We start from the raw sequence: 21,117 nt of genomic DNA, 5'->3' as shown, positions 1-21,117 counted from the left end.
ATGATTTCATTTTGTTAAAAAAAAAAACACCAAGAAAAAAAGATTTTTTTTTTTTTTTTTTTTTTTTTATAATGATATCATTCATTATAAAATGTTGGTCGATTTAAGAGTTGGTTGTTTATTGTTTTTTGAAAAATAATTTATCAGCGAAAGATACATCATTTTTTGAAGAAAAGAGGTGTTTATAAGCCGCAGTAACTAGTTATATCTTGTTTATTTGATAAATGAGTTAAGCTTGAACAAGGATTGAAACTTGTTTAATAAACATGTTTGGTCATGAACTTAAACTCGAAATTTATTTCTATTTTTCAAAATTTCGTTAAAACTCATTAGCTGTCTTAATATTAATTAATCAATTATAGCTTTTTAATTTCACGAGTAATAAAATGAATAATAATTTATACAAAGTATTATTTTTCCAGACAAATAATACGCTAGACTTGAACCTCTTAATTTATACGAGTAATTGTATATTTCTGATTAGTGAATTCTATGTTTATGTATGCATCATTTTTGAGATTTGTAGGTGTCAACTTGTTTATGAGAAAAAGTCGTGTAACGAAAAAAAAAAAAAAGATTTGTTTATAAACTCAACTTGAATACGGAGTATAATAATTGATAAGCTATAAACACAAGAAAAAAAATTTAAATGTAATTTTTTTAAAAAAAGTAAAAGCCTAGGTATAACTGCCAAACTGCAAGTGCAAGCTACGATATGTATGTAAAAAAAGGCATACACCACTCTCTCTATCCATCCATCCATCCATCTTACGCACAATGTCACCCCCACCTACTAATTAGACGGTTAACACTAAATCATGAGAGATGAAGTCTTTTCGAAAGCTCCTCTTCATCTTCTCAATTATCATTACTTCTATCTTATGATTATAAAGAAATTACATTATCATTTCTCAACTACTACATCATTTCCAACTACAACCTTACTTGATATTAATCCTTTTACTCACTTTATACCTAAGCACCCTCATACCCTTCCTCTTTTTTTCCTTGCACGCTCGGATCGAATCCGTCGTAAGTTTCTTGATTCCTCTAGCTAGCGGTGTCTCTAGCATCCGTAGCTGGTTCGACTTGAATACCATGTCTTCCTTGGCCACTCCTACCCGTATGCATTTACTTCCTGTTATACCAGAAAATGGAGTAAGTTTATTTTATGATGATCAAAGTTACGTTGCACTCTTTTTGTGAATTATAAATATATGATCTTTTTCAAGCCTCGTATATAGTTAATCCGGTGTGTATTAAATGAATGTTTGCTTTATGTTTTGCTGTTTAGGTAAAGAAAAATCTTGGCGGACAACGCAAATTACAAGAGTTACAACAAGAGGTTAAATTTTTATATTGGTTGATGCATGTACTCGTGCAATCTTTTAGCATCACATCATCCATTGCATGTAATCGATGCGTTTATAATTATTTTGTGGGCAATAATTAATTCCAAACAAAGGCAATATATATATAATCTCTAATTATAAGAGCATTTCACATTTGTTTTCTTATATTTTTTGCATGGAAAATATACCATTACATTAAATCGTTTACCTTAACTTTTTTATTTTTTATTTTTTTATTTTATTTATTTTTTTAAATCAAATCTATTACTCGTAGATAGATCTTTCTTTTAAGTAAATTATAAAAAAAAAAAAAAAAATAATAATAATAATTACACTTTGAAAACATATATACTTTGCTATTTTTATTAGTATGCCTATCCACACACAATCCAACTTATAAATATTTTGTATTACGAAAAAAACACTCCTATGTTACAGTCCTAGTTATATATTGCCAATGAAAGGGCTTGGTTGTCCAAAATTAGTAGAAAATTCAATTGATGAATTAGTTAAATGTGTTGTATAATCGGATCGTAATTGCTAGCATATTATAGGTGATGGAGCTACATAATTATATTATTTGCCATAGCTATAAAAGCTCGGTTGTCCTATATTAGTAGAAAACTCAATTGATGAACTAGTTTAGAGTAAATATGATGCTTAATGTGTTGCGAACATGTGAGTTATACGATGAGATTGTATGTAATTGCTTGCATATTATAGGTAACGGTGCTCCAAAACTTGTTAAACCACGAGGAGCAAGTTCGTGAGATTTTGCAACAAGTTTATAATCGAAAAGCTGGCATGCCATTGCACATCCCGGATCATCTTCCTCGTAAGGTAACATAATTTTCCACATTACATTTTGGTGTAATTTAGACTCTTAATCCACTAATTGTTGGTGTAAAAAGTAAAATCACCATATAATAGAAAATCAAGCTATAATCAAGTTTTTGGTTCAAAAAGTTACTTCCTCTATTCCATAAATATTGCAATCACGATGAATTTACGCATTTCAAATCATATTTTATATGCTAAATATCTATAGTTATATAAAAGTAAAAATTATAAAAAGTTGATATTGTGAAAGTATTTTACGAAACGAATCTAACAAGACCCCACATGATTATATTTTACTTTACGTATAAATCATAATATGTGGTCAAACAAGCATGATGAAAAGTATAAAAGTCCAATTGCTGCAATATTACTAGAACGGAAAAGTATATGCATATTTGTTATATGTACAACTAGCTTATGACATACCTTTTACCCTTATATTTTCGAAAATTACTACTTCGTATATACTTTTTTTTTTTTTTTTTTACTTGCAACGTCATCAGAGAATTTATGATTTCCTATGCACATTTTATATTATATTGATATCTTTAATTTTACTTTAGCAATAATTATATCTGTTTTCCTAACGCATGAATTACAAAAAATGGTCAAAGAAATTTTTGTGAATAGTGTAAAATTTCAATGTTGAATTTTAAAAAAAAAGTATTTTCGTTTTCAAAAAGATGGATTAATAGTTTTAAAGAAAAAGTTTACACAAAGTCCTAAGTCCAAATCTTCAATGCTTGAATTGCAAGTTTAATACATTATTTGGGGTAGTAGGTTGAAGTAGCACTCATGAGTTGGTGTTGTTTCCTTGTATGAACCAGATGAAAGAGCTTTTATCTGAATTGGTGATGGTTGAGGATGAAATTGTTGGACTTGAAACTCAAATCGAGCATCTTCGAAAAGATGTTAAAGCCGAGCAAGAAGCATCAAAACAAGTAAAACCAAAGCAGCATTCATCGCAGTTGCGAAACAATACAAGTATGGTAAAATACAATCAGCAGCACACGCAACAAAGAGCCAACAACAACAACTATAACAACAACAATGATCAGCGGATTGGTTACGAAACTAGGGCTTTACATTTCATTAGTAAAGCCATTAATGGAAGTTATAGTCTTACTGACTTTACAATCAATGAGAAGGATATTGGAAGCCCGATAGGAGGAGGGAATTTATCCCCATACATTCAGCCAACTTCCAAGCAAAGTGGACTACAAGATCAAAGAGTGACAAAGAGAAGTGGTGTTCAAAAGCCTACTGCTTCGCCCTTGCGAAACTTCAGAGATCCTACTCCTTTTAAGGTAACATATAACTTAAGCACTTGCTTCCTACACGTCTAAGATTATGCAAATTTCTTCTTTGAAATTTATAGGTATGTTAGTTAGTATGTAATGTTTCATGCATGATGAACTAAACGTCTATAATAGAAATGTGATGACCAATTATTTTGGGCCGGAGGTTGTGCCATAATTCAAATACTAGTATGATCTCCCTAGTCCTTATCTATCTAGACTAATTCATAGTGCACAATTGCATACTTTTGGTTCATGATTATATTGGGGTTTGGTTGGTTGGTTGCCTTTTGGTATGTAAGACTAGATGGGTCAATCAATTTTTTTGGGCTTGAAGTCTTATTTGTACTAGTTTTTGATGGGCTATTGAGATTTTCACTTAATTTTTTTTGTTTAGATTTTTAGTTTATGACCGAATTTAAGATTTGCAGACCGGGTCATATTTAGGTTAGGTCAATGTTTCGACATGTCTAAATTCATTCTATAGGCTATAAGGATGTTCTCTAGCTCTCATATCAATATTAGTTCGGCGATACATTGTATGCTTATAATTACACTTGTTGATGCAGCCAAAAGAAAGGAGTGTAGAAGTTCGAGTTGATCCTCCTCAAAAATCAATAGGGTCAACACAGTTGGAAGAGAGTAATGGAACAAAATGGCAACCCAATAAATTGTCTGAAAACATAATGAAATGTTTAATCCTCATTTATGTGAGATTAATTAGAATATCAAGGCAAAGTGAGCTAGACAAATCTGGCCCTATATCAAGATCCATGTACTCTTCATTAAGCTTCAGGACCGAGCCAGGGGTGAACTTGTCAACAAGCCTCATAAAGGAGTCGAAACAACAAGATCCATACGGCATTTTCGATATTGAAGGGGCTATACCAAGGGACATTGGTCCTTACAAGAACTTGGTTGTTTTTTCTTCAAGTTGCTTAGACCCGAAATTTGTCTCTAATTCAAGCTCCATTCCATTGTTCCAAAAGCTCAAGTAAGTCAAAATTAAGTACACTCTATGTCCGAATTTAGTTGTCATGTTGATGGTTTACGTACTTTAACTAGTAATATGACAACTAAATCTAGAGTGAGGTAGTAGGCGTTACTTCGTGAATAAAGCTAAGTGAGTCATAAAATCATCCTTAAAATTCTCGTTTGGGAACAGGGGATTATTCAACAGCCTTCAGAAGGTGGACCTCAAATCCTTGTCAGATCAACAAAAACTTGCATTTTGGATCAACATTTACAACGCTTGCATAATGCATGTAAGCTTTTTCTTAACTACATATGCAAATTTCATAATTTGAATTATCCTTTTTATAAGTCTTCTTTTACTATATAAACAAGGAATATTTTCTAGGAATAATCTAACCTTTGTTCCGACTTTTTACATCAATTCGTCATTAATAATATCTCAATATCTTATAATCATTATTTGAATTTCTTGTATCGACTAATTTGACTTTGGGCTTTTAGCTACGAGTAACGTTTTCAACATTTTTCTACAGGGATTTCTCAAGTTTAGTGTGCCTTCTAGCGCAGAAAAGTTGCTCAATTTATTGAACAAGGTACTAATATTAGAAAGAGAGGAAATTAAACCTTGATTATATTTATCTATATATTACGTGACATTCTCCAAATTAATTTGTTACTATACATTAAAGTGAGTTTATTTTGATTAAATGACAGGCAACATTGAATGTAGGAGGAAAAGTTGTGAATGCACAAGCTATAGAACGTTGTATTCTAAGGAAACCAACACTCATGTCTTCTAAAGATGGAAAGGAAGCCATAATCCACGAACTATACGGTCTCAACACCGTGAATGCTAATGTCATCTTCACCCTATGTTGTGGAACTCGATCTTCTCCCGCTGTAAGTTAATTACTCCATCAAATTCTCTTAACATGACCTTAAACCATCTTAAATATATGGTCTTTAGTTGACTAAATTATAAAGTCAACTTTTTATTGTGACGCATTTCAAACATATATTTAGGACAATCATATTATGCTCTAGGTAAAGTGTTGAGCACACGGACGTGACATGAGGCTAGCGCGTGACATTCACGTGTGTGTCCGCCTAGGGTGCATTATTGAAATCTTCCGTGCCTAAATAGTATGGAATGTGCAGGTAAGGATATACACAGCTGAAGGAGTGACATCGGAGCTAGAGAAATCAAAACAAGAGTACCTACAAGCTTCAATATCGGTGACAAACTCGAAAACGATATGGTTACCGGAGCTACTAATACAAAACATGTATGATTTTGCAACGGACACGGATTCCTTAGTAGAGTGGGTTTGTCATCAGTTGCCTACATCAATTTCACTCAGAAAATCAATTGTGGACTGTTACAAGGGCACCAGCAATAGTGGTAGAGTAATTAATAATGGTATTAATATTGAGAAAATGCCATATGATTTTGACTGTCAATATTTGTTACAAGTATAGTTAACTAAATTTAGCTCAATTATTGGATTTTGTTTTTATCAAATGAAGGGCTTTTAGTATCAATCTATTATTCTCTTTGTTTCTTCTATTCTATTGGGTGTTGAAGCTAATCATAGATTTCTTGTTTACATTTTTTTTTATGGGAATTAGGGGTTTTATGTCTATTGTGCATAATCACATTACGAAAACGTCAATTAAGTAGACAATATAATCAAGAATTGCAGGCAAATTATTTCTAAAATTTGGTATATTCACCCAAGAATAAGGTGTAGTCTATCGCAATATCGCATAAAAAATAAAAAAGTTAAAAATGAGGGGTGTGCGCCAAAATAAGTACAGGCCATCAAGTCCGATCCATATGGGTTGTTCTATCATATTCGATTTAGCATACGAAGTATTAAAAAGACTATTGTGACTTAATACGAAGTATTTATACATACACATGCATAAAAGTGTCTTCTTTCAAGACCATGACTTATCCGTAAAAAAAAAAAATATGAAAAAATAAAAAAAATTAAGACCACGACTTAAATTATCAAAAAGAAGAAAATTTGTTGTTGATGAATGGAGTACGTAATTTCATAGTGTATATCCGTCAAATGTCCTGATGCATGAATTTAAGTAATTGAACTAATTTAGTCAAAATGCCAGAGAAAATTTCCTGCATATTTTTTATAAACAATTGACTCTTCTAAAGGCAAAATAATTACCCCTGTAAAATATTAATAATTGTTAAACCATCTCTTTTCATAAAGGTGTGCTAAATATTCTTTAAAACGGTCAGAACTCAAAAGTAATCCATTAAGAAGATTATATGCAACATGTGTTTATAGTTGTACACCTTGTAGTTAAAAAAGTCAACAACTCAATGTGAGTATATTTCAATTGGAGATTAAGATCAACGCCATCATACCCCAACACTCGATCGAGCAATTATAAGCTTAATCATTGATTACTAAACTTGGCTGTTAAATTAAGAAACATAATTATCCACTAACACATAATAATTCATGTTTTATGGTTTAATCCAAAATACACATGTACCATATGCACTTGTATGGCCAAAATTCTAAATTGCATTAGTATTAGCACTGTCAAAAACCGAACCGAACTGGTGAAACCGAACCGTTTCAACCGATCCGAATGAGAACCGAACCGATTAAAAACCGATTTTATGAAACCGAAAACCGACCCGAACCGCATGTTAGTAAAACCGAAACCGAACCGATCCGAGTAAACGTTAAACCGTTTAAGAACCGAACCAAATCTAAACCGAACCGTTTCTAACCCGAAACCGTTTAAACTGGCATAAAAACCGTTTACACCGAACCGTTAACAAACTGCAACCCGTTTGCACCGAACCGTTTATAAACCGAACTGATTATAAACCAAACCGCTTATAAACCGAACCGTTTATGAACCGAATCGCTTATAATTCGAACCGTTTACAAACCACTTCCTACTAGGAGTATTTTGAACGACTCGATAAAAATCCGATTTTTTTAAATAAAAAACAGACCCGAACCGTAATTTAGTAAACCTAAAATAAAACTGATCCAAATAATGTTAAATCTTAGAAGAACCGAACTCGTTAACAAACCAAACCAGTTATAAATCGAACTAAAATAAAACTGAACTAAAAAAGAACCGAACCGTTTCTAACCGGGAGAAAAACCATTAACAAACCGCAACCCGTCAGCACCGAACCGTTTACTACCCGGACCGTTTACAACCCAAACCGTTTACAACCCGAACCGAATTTAAACCGGGATAAAAACCGTTTACACCGAACCGTTAACAAGCCCAACCCGTTTGCACTGAACCGTTTACTACCCGAACCGAATTTAAACCGTTCAAGAATAAACTGAAACCGAATCGAACCGATAATTATTTAAACCGAACTGAAACCGACCCGTAAGACATTTAAACCGATTTCAAACCGACCCGATTTCAAACCGAACCGAAACCGAACTGTCAAACCGTTTTGACAGTACTAATTAGTATACATGCACTCTTAGCTTAATTAAGGTTGATTTCTTAAATTATTGAGAATATTTCGGCTGCTTTCTTTTAAATTATAGGATCCATATCTTGTATAGAAAGTAGATGAGACATGCTAGATTCATATCCAATTGTCAATTGAAGAATGTAGTGTACACACATAGGGTGATCGATATGAGGAATTGTGAACTCGCATGGGGGTACTAAAAAGAAGATAGAGAAAGATAGAGAGATAATAGGGAGAGAGAACATAAAAGAGAGAAAATCTTGGAGAAAGAGGGAATCACGTGGGAAGAGTATTGTAAAATAATAGTCCGTTTAATACCAAGTACTACGGAGTATTTTTATAAACCTGTATTTAGTATACATATATTTTGTACTATTAAGAACGAAGCTAGAGAGAACAGGACTAAAGTATCATTGTCTACCTTATGATAAATGTTGTATAAAATTAATACGCGTACTTGTTTAGTCTAAATAATAGATCTGATAAATACTAAAATCTAAACGGTAGAATTGATAGTGAATTGTTGGATATTTGGCTTATTACAACAACTTGGGTCTTTTGAAAGGACAGTTTTGGTCTCTTTGATAGTGAATTGTTGGATAATTGGCTTATAATCAACTATTCGTCTATTGGTCTAAACAATTCATATGATATGAATATAGACAACATTCATATGATATGAATATAGACAACATCCAAAATATGGAGATCCCGTGAACACAATTACACAAGTTAATATTTTTGACTTTTGTTATGCGCTCCAGAAAGTCAGCAACGGGTACGATATATTGTACGAGAATCTAAGAAAAATATGCATGCGTTGATCTCTAGTCAACTAACAATGAACTCACTGTACTATATTAAACCGTGTTAATAAAGTTGTTTTATTTTTATTTTAATCGAAAGTTGCCTTGATTTTTAGATGTCAGGCATTATCAAAATTTAAATGGAGGAGCTTATTTGATTGAGCTTCTACCAGTACCAAGGAGTAATGGAAAAAGAAGGTTTATATAAAGAGATAGTGAGTAAAAAAGTATATATATTATTGTTTAGGTTAAAATCTGATTGCCAAACTAGACCAGAAGTTGGACGATAGCTAGACTAATAAATATGCAAATGTTGATACAGGTTTAAGGAACAAAGACAAATGATTAAAAGGAGAAGAACAAAAGGGAAAGGGAGAGAGAGACGACATGATGACGCAGAAAACCCAGGAATAAGGGTAAAAATTGCGGGTGGCGTTGAGTCCACCAATCTACTATTTTTAGAATTAAGTACAAGTACAATGTAGGTTGTAGTTTGATCAAGAATGAATCTATAATTTGGTTGCTAACTGCCAATTGCTATGGAATGTAAAGCTTAGGGTTTGTCTCCTGTTCGTTTACAATGGTTTTCATCCTATTTATAATAGAAAATCCTTTTAAAAGCGCTTCAACGACCTCTTCCTTGATTCCGTGGAATTCAGAGTTAGTTACCAGGTTCAGCTCCGAATAATATGCCATACTCCTCATGCATTATCCGTTGCCTTTTTAACTTGTTCAAACTAACAGCTAGTTGAAGTTTATGGTTCCAATTTTTATGGCACTTCACTTGACTCATTCTAACTTGGATTCTCTTAGAATATTCCTTGGAAAAACCTTTATTTAACTTTCCTTGACTTCTGGTAACAAGGTCATTGACTTTGTAGCAACATGTAACCTGCAATCTAGCAACTTGCAGACATAAGAACCTGTAGCAATAATTTAGGCACGACATTTTTTCCCCCAGCTTGTCTCTTAGATGTACCTGTTACGACTATGAGGCAAGCTTAATCATTTCAAAAAGATAAACTTTGATGTGAGTAACGGAAAGATAAAAATTTTCCCAAGATAAATCTTTAGATTCGAAAAGTTACAACAACTTCTATCCGTTATACTTTAATAAATGTGCATTATATAAGCGTCTAGAGTCCTCTCCTGACTAGAATGAAGGGGTTCATCCAGCTACTGGTGGTGGCGGTGCTTCCACTTAAATAGATCAGCTTGATGTTTAGTTCCCTTTTTGTTTATGCTTCTTGGTATTAAAACGTTGTTCTTAGCTTTTGAACTTGTGTTTTACTTTGCTCATGGAGGCATAGGTTTTCATCCGTTAGTTTTTCTTTTGACTTTGAACACTTGATGCTAGGTTCTTTGGGATAAAATATACTTTGGTTTTACTTTTGTTGTTTTGCGGTTGTGCCTTTGCTTTGAATGTCTTTGGTAGTTGGCGCATTGACCCTTAGTTCATCAGTAGCTTCTGCAGGTTATAGTTGTACCTGCATCTGGCGCTTCGGCCCTTAGTTCACTAGTAACATTGGCAGGTTATGGATGTACCTGCATCATAAGGGTTAGGGGTGGCCGTTAGCAACGCCAACGACCCTCCGATGCTTGAGCCAGTACAGGTTCTGATAGAATAATTAAAAACAAATTGACAAAGTTTGAGATTACTTGGTTGAATCTTCGTCTTTGTTTCCTTAATTGGTCGTACCTAGGGTTCAGGTTATCCCTTTGAATCTGCAAAGACAGTAGGTTAGAGCTGACCATTGGCGTTGCTGCTAACATCCCTCTAATGCTTAAGTTAGTATTTATTCGATGAAGATAAAACTAAATTGAAAAATAATGCACGATTACTTTGGATTTTTTCCTTTTTTTTTTTTTAACATAGGGAATTAACTTAGAAACGGTAAGGTTTCAAGTGTGCTGCATTCCAGCTTCTGGGTACCAACTTGCCTTTTGGTGTGGCCAACCTGTAGGCCCCTTTGTCAATCTGATATGGGCCTTTCTTGGTTGCTCCCAGCTTACCTACGGATACTCCAAACTAGCACTTTAATGGATTCAGCTTCATTTCATACTTCCTCAGCACGAACTTCGACCATTGCCTTGGTCCTGACTTCTTCAAAAGAGGCACAAGGATATGTAGTCAACTCATAATACAATCTGGATTGATAATTGAGACCTCTGTGGAATGCTTCTATGGCGGTTGACTGATCGTAGTTCTTGATGTTGACATCTCTCTATTGAACCTGCCCCAATATTATCTGGTTTTCTCATTCTGCTTCTGGACGACGCGATACAGGTCACTACTCTGCCTCTCCTGCTCCCTACTGGTAGAACTTATTTACCAAGCTGGAGAAGCTGCTGATAGATTTTGGCTTCAGGTTGATTAGCCATTGGAGTGCAGGTCAAGATAGAGTAGCGCTAAAGGACTTACACATGGTGGGCTCAATAAGCTCCCACGGAATTGATTACTGCCACATCCTCTGCATGTATTGGGCCACGTGGTCCTGAGGATCGGTAGTCCCGTCGTACAACTTGGGGAATACTGGAATGTTCATCTTTTTGGGAATCCGAACTCGCTCAATCTCCTCCACGAAGGGAGACTCATTAAATCCGTTAGGTGATTCATAGGCCACAGGTTTCGGTGCGCCAGGTAGCCGGGTCAAGAGCTTCATCATTTTCCGGCTCTGGGCCTCGATTACAGCCACCTTTTTGGCTACGGGGTCAACGTCTTCTTCATTACTCTCCTTCTCAGTTTTTTTTTTATATATTTTCCTCTCTTCATCGGATTCGTCGGATGATTTTAGAGAGAAATGGGGGATGTCATCAGTTTTGACCTTTCTTCTCTTGGCGCTCTTAACAGATTCAAGTTCCTTGTTCAATTTTTCCAAAGTCTCCAGGAGGGACCGGGATTCATTCTGGAGTTTCTGGTTCTGCTCTCGGGTAGCTTTCAACTCATCTCTGGTCCCACGCAATTGCTCAAGGATCTCAGCCATGGTAGGATCTTGGGATGAACCAACCATAGCGAATTAGGATGGAAATAAAAATAGAAACGAGAATAATAAATCGAACGAAATGAATAGGGTAATCTAACTGTGTCCCCACAGACGACACCAATTTGTTTAGGTAAATATCTGATCGTCAGACTAGACCAAGTTCAGTAGGACAACAACTAGACTAATAAATATGCAAATGCTGATACAGGTTCAAGGAACAAAGATAAATGATTAAAAGGAGAAGTACAAAGGGGAAAGGGAGAGAGAGAGAAACGAAATGATGACGCAGAAAACCCCAAGAATAAGGGTTAAAACCGCGGGTGGCGTTGAGTCCACCAATCTACTAATTTGAGAATTAAGTACAAGTACAATGTAGGTTGTAGTTTGATAAGGAATGAATCTGTAATTTGGTTGCTAATTGCTATGGAATGTATAGCTTAGGGTTTGTCTCCTGTTCATTTACAATGGTTTTCATCCTATTTATAATAGAAAATCCTTCTAAAAGCACTTCAACAGCCCCTTCCTTGATTCTGTGGAATCTGGAGTTAGTTACCAAGTTCAGCTCCGAATTTCATGCCATACTTCTCATGCATTATCCGTTGCCTTTTTTACTTGTTCAAACTAACAGCTAGTTGGAGTTTATGGTTCAGATTTTTATGGCACTTCTCTTGACTCATTCAAACTTGAATTCTCTTAGAATATTCCTTGGAAAAACCTTCATTTAACTTCCCTTGACTTCTGGTAACAGGTCATTGACTTTGTAGCAACCTGTAACCTGCAATCTAGCAACCTGCAAACATAGGAACCTATAGCAATAATTAGGCACAACAATTTTTTATTTTATTTTTTTGAAAAAAGTCCAAAAAGACACTATATTTCATTAAATAAAGTCATACAACATCTACAATTGACAATTAACGATAATGAAAACAAATGTAACAAAATCAAACAAGAATTTATTGGGGAAAGGCTAAGTATCCAAATACATAGATATAACATTCGGCACATAGTCGATTCGTTGTCTCATACAATTTTTTGAGTGGATTTATCGTCGCATCAAAATTTTGTGAAAAGAAAATTCTTGTGCCGACTTCATAATCCGAATCCGAGCAATAATCAATCGTAGCCCTGCACTGGAGACCATATTAAACACAAATAAAGCCTTGTCTTTGAAGGATTTTGAAAAATCTTATCTTTCGAAGGAGATCAAAAAAACCTTATCTATCAAAGGAGATTAACTGATGCGGGAGTAATAGTCCAATATGGGTTTCTTGAAAATTCATGGAGATTTTCAAAAGGCTACACTATCTTTTAGTTATTATTAATTATTAGGATTTTTGCCTATGGGTTTTTACCTTTCACTTGAAAGGATTTTTCCTATTTTTAGGCTTTAAGAGTTCTAGTTATTAGGATATTTATTTGTTTAATTTATTTATGGTAGGATAGATTTAATAGTTGGTTACAAATATGAGTAGAAAATTTATCAGGATTAAGATTCTTAATATTCTATCTTATTTTAGGATATGATTATTAATCTCCTATCTTATTTTTGTATGATTTTCACCTTATAAATATGGGTGTATATCAATAATGATTTTAGAATAATAATGAAGAGAGATTTATTATGGGAATCAACCCTTTGAGTGTTGCTCATTTGATTGTTAATCAAAAACATCACTTGTTGCGACTCGTGATCATCTTCTAGTTGCGACTAGGAAGGACCTTCTATTCTTGCGAGAATTAGAGTACTATCCTATTCATTTTCGTGTAATTCCTTAGTTCTTGCTAAAATTCGAAGATCCAATATTATTATAGCTTGCGAGCCTTGTGAGAGTCTTGAGAGATCCACATCATTAACCCTTTCTTTCAAGGAAAACATTATTATAACCTAAAAAACAAAAATATAACTTAAAAGAATCAAAGATTGGGGTTTCTACCGATGAATCCGATGAAACCCCCTTTAAAATTAACAGGGGCTAGAGTTTAGGAGAGAGAAGAGAGGGAGAGGAGGCAAGGGTTTTTTTTTTACTAACTAATTTATTTATTTGTCACTTTCTTAAAGTATATATATTATGAAATAATTTAAATGAAATACGAAATAGCAAATTTTGATTTTACTAGGGTGGTTATCCTGCGCACTCGCACGTCATAGACTCATAGCTAGCCACTTTTGGGAAGTTATTTCGATTTGGCGTTTGGTTATAACTTTAATTGTTAGTAGCATTAATGATGAAAATATTTAAACAAATATTTTTAGGGATATAAATATCCACACACTATTCTTAAGAGTTTTTTTTTGAAACAACTATTCTTAAGAGTTGAAAAAACAATTAACATTAATGAAGGTAAATATGTAAATAAACATTTTAAGAACATAATCGTCTCAACACTATTCATAAAAAATGTGGCTTGCTTTTAAAGGGGTAAATGATTTGGTCTTATTAAAGGGGTAAATGTTGATAGAGTATAAAACATATTTTTGGGCCTCAACCATCAAGTTAATATTTTGGTTGAATTGGTGCTCTAACATGGTATCGGAACCAACGTGACACAAAGGTCACGGGTTCGAATTTCATCCACCCCCTACTTTCAAGTGGACTATTAAGCGCTGGGTATGAGGAGGCCATGCTGCATCCACACTTCAAGCCCAACGAGCTCTCGTGTGAGGTGGCGTGATAAGAGTTTACTCATACTTTTTGAAAGGTAGGGATAAGTTTTTAACAAAAATAAGAAGCATGTAAGCTAAAAAAACAAATCAAAATGGGAGTAGGCACACAGTAAATTATTATTTATTTTTTTTAAAAAAGTGTTACTAATAATATCACAAATTTTCTCGTTAAAATTAAAAAAAAAAAAAAGGTTTGACTTCATTGTTTTACATACTTTGAAGTGATTTAACTAAAGCTCATTCTTCAATTCTCATTCTATAGTTCTACGTATAAAAATTTGAGAAAGTCTTAGTTTATTAGTTTATTACGTTGATAAACAAAATTTTCTTATCAAATGATAAATTTGTAAATAAATTTACAAATTTACCCAGTTAGCATAACATTGTTGTAATTATATCAACATTTGTAGGGTTCGTTTATAATAAAAAGTTGTTACTTTATTTATAATTGTGCCACAAGACCAAGATGATAAACTTGTATTTTCTCTAAAAATTTAAGTATACACTTACAATATAGAAAGCTACTCCCTCCATTTTTAAATATCTGCTCCACTATTCATTTTCGGTCGTTTTTAAATACTTGCTTCATTCCCTTATTTGAAAAGCTTTTACAATATTTAATTCATTTCTCTAAACTAGTGGGCCCAACATAAATCATATTTTATTAATTTCATATACTATCTCTCCTCCAATTCTCTCACCTACTTTTGTTTTTTTTTACAGTTTTTTTATTCTTCCACCAACCTTACTACCTCCATATTTTATTACTTTCTCAAACTTATCCTAAAATTCCGCACATAAAAAAATAGAGCAAATATTTAAAAATGGAGGGAGTATGTAACAAGCCCACAAGTCCACAACCCAAAAACAATGATCAATCTAAATCATTATTTTTATTTTTTAATACTCTGTACATTACAGGTTATTGTACACAAAACTACACAAGATTATCCAATTATAAAATACAAAATCTAAAATGAGAAAACAATCTTTAAAATAAGGTTGACTTATATTAAAGTCAACAATACATGAAGTATACTATACTACCGGGGAGCAAACGACACTGTAAAATCAGTAGGAATTTTCATTTTGTCATACCAAACTTGAGATTCCAAATAAAGCTTAGATATTTTACCCGCCACGCGTCGCATATCTGGCCGTTTATTAGGGTCCTCGTGTAAACATTCAACCGCCAATCGCGTCATTTTACCAGCCACCTCAACCGGGTACGAATCTTTTAGCCGTATATCAATCCATTTCCTTAGCCTCCCTTCCCTCTCAACTCCACCTTCCTCCACCACTGCTCGGCCAGATTCCACCGCCGATAATTTTATGTACTCCTTCGTCGCTTTGTTGTATGTATACTTTACCGGCTCCTCCCCCGACAACAACTCCACCAACACCACCCCGAAAGCATACACATCGGATTTTCGAGTCCCCACACCCGTCAATTGGAACTCTGGCGACATGTACCTGTATAAAATCGGCCGTTAATATTATTACTCCCTCCGTCTCTAATTTTTTGCCCCGTTACAAATATTTGGGTCAAACTTTTAAAACTTTGACCATTAATTGTCATTAATCTATAATAGTTAATGTAGTCATGTGTGATCTTATTGCGTTCATTTTATTATGTATTTTATTAATATCAAACTTTTATAATTTTTACGTGAATGGAATAAGATATATATGCATTGTAAGGTGCGTCTTGAAGACCGAAAAAGTCAAATGGAACAAAAATAAAAGCACAAATAAAGTATCAGACTAGATGGACTAACTAGATCATCCTTACACATAAAATACTCATATTGTTATTGAAATTTGTAGTTTGTCTTTTTAATTAGATTAAAATAAAATAGAGCCGTCTTTTTACTCTATTTTTAATCACAATAACATCACATTCAAGATTCAACTTATGTTTGGCATTCCATACTTCAATTTGATGCAAAAATGCAGCGTGTGAGAATTGATAACTAGGAAGTGGGAACCACGATTAAGACGAGCTAAATTAAATTTTGACCAATATTTTCAGGATATAAAAGGATAACACGAAATTAATTATGGAGTACTTTATATTAATCGACTATCTTACTTCTAAATTCTACTTTCTACCTAATTTTTCTGTCTAACTCCTAATTTCCCTCAAAATGTAAAGTCTAACAACAATTAACTTCTTCTATAATAAAACAAAGACGGACCTATCATGGATTTAATGTTGTGTCCAAAATCAAACAACATTATTCCGTACAACTTTGTAAATGGATGGAAATTAAAATTTCACACCCTCCTTCATCTAGATTAGTCGTCATGTCTAACTTCAAACAACTTATTATTAATGTGACGACTAATTCTTAAGCGTGGATGTCAAAATTAAAATTTCACACCCTCCTTCATCTAGATTAGTCGTCATGTCTAACTTCAAACAACTTATTATTAATGTGACGACTAATTCTTAAGCGTGGATGTCAAACAACATTACTCGTATTATTAACTTATTATTAACGTGACGATTAATTTCGAACAGAGGAAATCAAAATTCATTAACTTATTATTAACATGACGACTAATTCTAATAGAGACAGTACAACTAATTTTAAACAGAGGAAGTACGACTAAATTAAAAGTTTCATACCCTGTAGTCCCGTTGAACTTGATACTGTTAGATCGGTTCAATTTCTTCGGTGAAGAAGACGTACTTTCCTCCTCATCAAGAATCTCCTCAACCTTATAACTAACACCCAAATCATCCAATTCCTTCTCCTCCGTCGGCTCGCCGCAAAGCTCAGCAGTCCCAAAATGGCAAAGCTTCGCATTAAACGACGGCTCAGTAACAATAACACTGCTCGATTTAATATGATTATGAACAGATTTCACATCTAACCCAGTATTATTATTATGAATGTAATCAATCCCATTTGCTAAATCAGACGCAATCTGCATCCTCGACATCCACGAATCAAGAACAGTAAACCCCGGATTACTCTTATTATGCAACAAATCAGACAAATTCGCACCCTCAATGAAATCGTAAACCAAATAAACATAATTCCCAGAAATCGATGCTCCAACTAGATTAACAATAGCAATATGATGCGACCTACAAATGGAAGACAACTTTTGTCGAACACTTGGTGGGCGTAAATCATGACTATGATTCACCTTCCTCTGAAAAATCAACACGTCTTTTCCGAGCAAATGACACCGCCAACACCGGGAAGCAGAGTAAGTTTTAGCGAGGAAGTTGTTGGTGGCGGAGCGAATCTCGGAGATGTCGTAGAGGTGGGGGTTTTCAGGTAGCGAGTTGCGGAGGCTGGATAGAGAATGGCGGCTAGAGTGGGAGGTTGAAGAAGAGGTGAAATTGGAAGTGGGTTTGTTTAAGGTGGTTGATTGGTCGGAAGATGCGGCGGAGGAAATCGGTGTTGGGGTTGATTTTCCGGAGTTTGACGGTGGTTTACGGTGGTTGTTGCGGTGGCGGGGAGATGAGTGTTTTGGATGTGGTGATGTGGGGGGTATGGCGTCTACTGCCATTTTTCTTCTGCACATAATATTTCGGATTGTTGTGAATTTTTTGAAGACGTTTTTTTAATACAAGTATGAGAAATTTTAGGTTTTCATTTTCTTTGATTTGAATTGAATTTTCATTATTTTTTTATTTTTTTTTTTGAGTAATTTATTGATTTGGGTTGGTTGTGCTGTTGTGAAGTTGTATCAAAAAATAAAATAAAATGATTGCATGAAATTATTGTTGAGGAAAAAGTGGGGGTCAAAATCAATTTAGAATTAGAAAGGAAATTAAATTATAGGGGAAAAATGGTGGGAAGAAAGACAAGAAAACAGAAGACTGTATAAATTATAAGAAGAAAAAGTGGCAATAAGTCAAACCCGATGTTTATTTTAGTTTTTTAATGATTAAAAAGGAAAGTGGACCTTGCCTACTTATGGAGGCGGCACACCACCGATTTTTTTATAAATTTTGTATAGCTATATTCATTAGTGTTTATACTTGTGGTTGTGTCATTGTGATTTGATCGTGATTTTGTGAATATGTAATTATAGGAACACTAGATTGCAGTATTAAAAAAAAAATGAAGAAATAAATCGTTATAGATTTATAATGAGTTTAAAATTGAAAAGTGTTTATATTTATGAAATTAATAAAGTACTTTTAAAGATGTGAAAAATATTAATATTAAATCATCTTATATGATTTATTTATACTTCATATTATTTATAATTTTTTTTTTGGGTGCATACAGGGGGCAAAGCCCCGAGAAAGGAAAACTAAATAAAAAGCAATGAACGAGGAACAAAACGAGGTAAAGCTACGCCTACTACATTATGATGTAAAATGCGGTCTAAAGTCAGGGGGGACTTGAACAAGTTCAATCCGGTTGCTATGGGAAACGCCTTGATTCTCAAGCTAATCCGCAGCTCTATTTGCTTCTCTATACACATGTATGATCTCCACTTGCCATTCACCATCTCCAATCATCTGTTTGCAGTGAGATATCAAATGAACACACTCTCCTATGTTCTCTTCACCCTCCCTTTTTAAGGCTAGCACAACCGCTTTAATATGTTGTCAAGTTGGATTTGCAGCCTAGGAACTCTCATCTCTTCGCTAGATCAATACCATATTCAACTGCCTTTACTTCAGCCTTGAAAGCATTACAAGCCCCAAAATTCAGAGAGTATGCATACCTTATTTTACCTTCACAGTTGCAAATTAGACCACCCCTACCTGTTGGACCTAGCTGCCCTTTAGCAGCCTCATTTGGGTTCAGCATGTGCCATCCACAGGGAAGGGCAGGCTACCTGACATGCACCTCTCTTCTCCTATTCTGCCCTTGCAAAGGTTCTTGACCTGACTGAAGATCATCAGTACCAAACTTCCTCAAAACGTTCAAGCAAAAACTTCCTTACATCAACTGGAATCTCATGAGATTTATTAAACGCAACACAACTTTTGTGCAAAATATGTAGGTCAAATGTCAAGTAAAGAGTTCTTTTGTGCCTGAAATTTGATATTTCTTACTACCCATTGCTGAGCAGCTCCTGAGAAAAAATTGCTTAAGTTAGCTGGCCCTCCCACTTGCCTCCAAACCTCGCGAGCTGCTCTACAATCCCTTAGGATATGAAGCACTGATTCTTCTGAATTATGGCACAAGTTACATTTTAGGTCATTCACCAAATTTCTCTTGAATTGGTTCACATTGCACATAATGCTTTCATGCATTACGAGCCAAATAAAGACCTTCACACGCTGTTGAACTCGCAAACTCCATACCAAGTCCCAACTGCCATCATCAATGCTCTGATCATCTTTTCGAATAATATTGAGAGCAGATTTGATACTACTTGCCTTTTGATGCACCAACCCAATAAAGGAGATCACCTACTGTTGCATCAGGGTGTAGTTCATGAGCCTTGATTTCTTTAATGGCTGGTTGAGGAAGGAAGTTTGCAAAGACATCCCACCTCCAGGATTGCGTTTCACTATCCCACATTTCTTCAACCGTGGCCCCCTCAATATTCGCAGGAACATCTTGAATTGCTAACTCTCTCAAAGGTCTTGAAGTGGCCCATTTATGATCCTAGAAGAGAGTAGTGTCACCTTTGCTCACTGCCACTCTTGCCCCTTCATAAAGAATACTCGCATTCTTCGTAATTCCCTGTCATACATTCGACATATTTGATTTAGGTTCAAACATGTCAATGTCACATCGACCTCTACAATATTTATTCCGTAAAACCCTTGACCAAATTGCATTCGGCTCAGTCAAAATCCTCCAACCAAGGTTAGTTAAAAACGCGACATTGGCTTGTCTTGAAGATCGAATCCTTAAGCCCCCTAATTCCTTCAGTTTCTGAAGGCACTCCCAAGATAAAAGATGGACCCTCTGTTTTTCTTCATCACCACCCCAAATAAAATGCCGAGTTCGCTTATCTATGTCATCACAAATGGTTCGGGGAATCTTCGTCGTTTGCATTGCATACGAAGCCATGGTTGAGATAGTGGACTTTGCAAGAGTAATTCCACCAAGGATAGATATTTTGTTTTCCAACCCGACAATCGTCGATCAATCTTTTCACACAAAATAGCCAAAGGTTTCCCTGGTTACCCTACTAGTTACTGTAGGCATGCCTAAGCAGGTGCCTAAATCAGCAGTTGGAGAGATCCCTAGGGTTGCGCTAATGTCATGTTTGATATTTTGGTTCACGTTCTAGGAAAAGTAGACTGTGGACTTGCCATAGCTAATATGCTGCCCCAAAGCATCACAGAAACGCTTCAAACAAGACTGAATAACATGAGCTTGAGTAGAGCTTGCTTCCGCAAAGAGAATAATGTTGGAACTTAAGAGTTTAATGCTAAGGAAAATGGTTGTTTTTACTTTGGACGAAAACCCTTTGTCCCACATTGGTGGGATAAAGGAGATTTGCTTTGTTTAAATATGAGTGTTTGTATAATGATGTTTGAAGTGCTTTCCTTATTGGTGTGGGCGAGAAAGGGGCATCCCCCTCGGCTTGTGATTGTGACACGTGTGCCTTTTTTTTAGGCCAAGTCGTAACTGACGTTTCAGCATTTATGAGATCGTTCAGTTACGAAGCCCACAACGATCAAAACACATTAAGGGAGACAAAACCATTATTTACGTTGCCATGATTTTTGCCCTGATTTTCTCTAACAATCAAACACATTCATGGCT

At 34.7% G+C, this 21,117-nt stretch overlaps 2 protein-coding genes across 2 annotated transcripts; one reads left to right on the top strand and one right to left on the bottom strand.

The window, feature by feature from the left end:
* Window positions 1-349: 349 nt before the first annotated feature.
* Window positions 350-6,032, top strand: LOC110699163. Its single transcript, XM_021876648.1, has 9 exons — window positions 350-1,158; window positions 1,295-1,345; window positions 2,076-2,192; window positions 3,020-3,499; window positions 4,060-4,484; window positions 4,656-4,755; window positions 4,999-5,058; window positions 5,180-5,365; window positions 5,624-6,032. Exons 1-9 carry the CDS (start codon window positions 1,099-1,101, stop codon window positions 5,942-5,944), a joined length of 1,800 nt encoding a protein of 599 aa, XP_021732340.1. The 5' UTR covers window positions 350-1,098; the 3' UTR covers window positions 5,945-6,032.
* Window positions 6,033-15,110: 9,078 nt separating this feature from the next.
* LOC110699161 (protein LYK5-like) lies at window positions 15,111-18,338 on the bottom strand. Its single transcript, XM_021876647.1, has 2 exons — window positions 17,043-18,338; window positions 15,111-15,883 (listed from the first exon to the last, which is right to left on the bottom strand). The coding sequence occupies exons 1-2, from the start codon at window positions 17,951-17,953 to the stop codon at window positions 15,454-15,456; spliced, it is 1,341 nt and encodes a 446-aa protein (XP_021732339.1). The 5' UTR covers window positions 17,954-18,338; the 3' UTR covers window positions 15,111-15,453.
* Window positions 18,339-21,117: the final 2,779 nt, after the last annotated feature.

This window comes from Chenopodium quinoa, unplaced genomic scaffold, assembly GCF_001683475.1.
Source record: "Chenopodium quinoa cultivar QQ74 unplaced genomic scaffold, ASM168347v1, whole genome shotgun sequence".
Classification (NCBI taxonomy): domain Eukaryota; kingdom Viridiplantae; phylum Streptophyta; class Magnoliopsida; order Caryophyllales; family Amaranthaceae; genus Chenopodium; species Chenopodium quinoa.
Note: the sequence above shows the minus strand (reverse complement) of the source record. Positions and strands in the feature narration are given on the sequence as shown.

What these genes read in the sequence shown, in the direction of transcription:
- LOC110699163 (XM_021876648.1), top strand. Translation starts at nt 1,099, where the DNA reads ATGTCTTCCTTGGCCACTCCTACCCGTATGCATTTACTTCCTGTTATA. An exon ending in CTGTTATACCAGAAAATGGA is followed by an intron (nt 1,159 to 1,294) that starts GTAAGTTTATTT and finishes TTTGCTGTTTAG; the next exon opens with GTAAAGAAAAATCTTGGCGG. An exon ending in CGGATCATCTTCCTCGTAAG is followed by an intron (nt 2,193 to 3,019) that starts GTAACATAATTT and finishes TGTATGAACCAG; the next exon opens with ATGAAAGAGCTTTTATCTGA.
- LOC110699161 (XM_021876647.1), bottom strand. Translation starts at nt 17,953, where the DNA reads ATGTGCAGAAGAAAAATGGCAGTAGACGCCATACCCCCCACATCACCA. An exon ending in AAGTTCAACGGGACTACAGG is followed by an intron (nt 15,884 to 17,042) that starts GTATGAAACTTT and finishes GATTTTATACAG; the next exon opens with GTACATGTCGCCAGAGTTCC.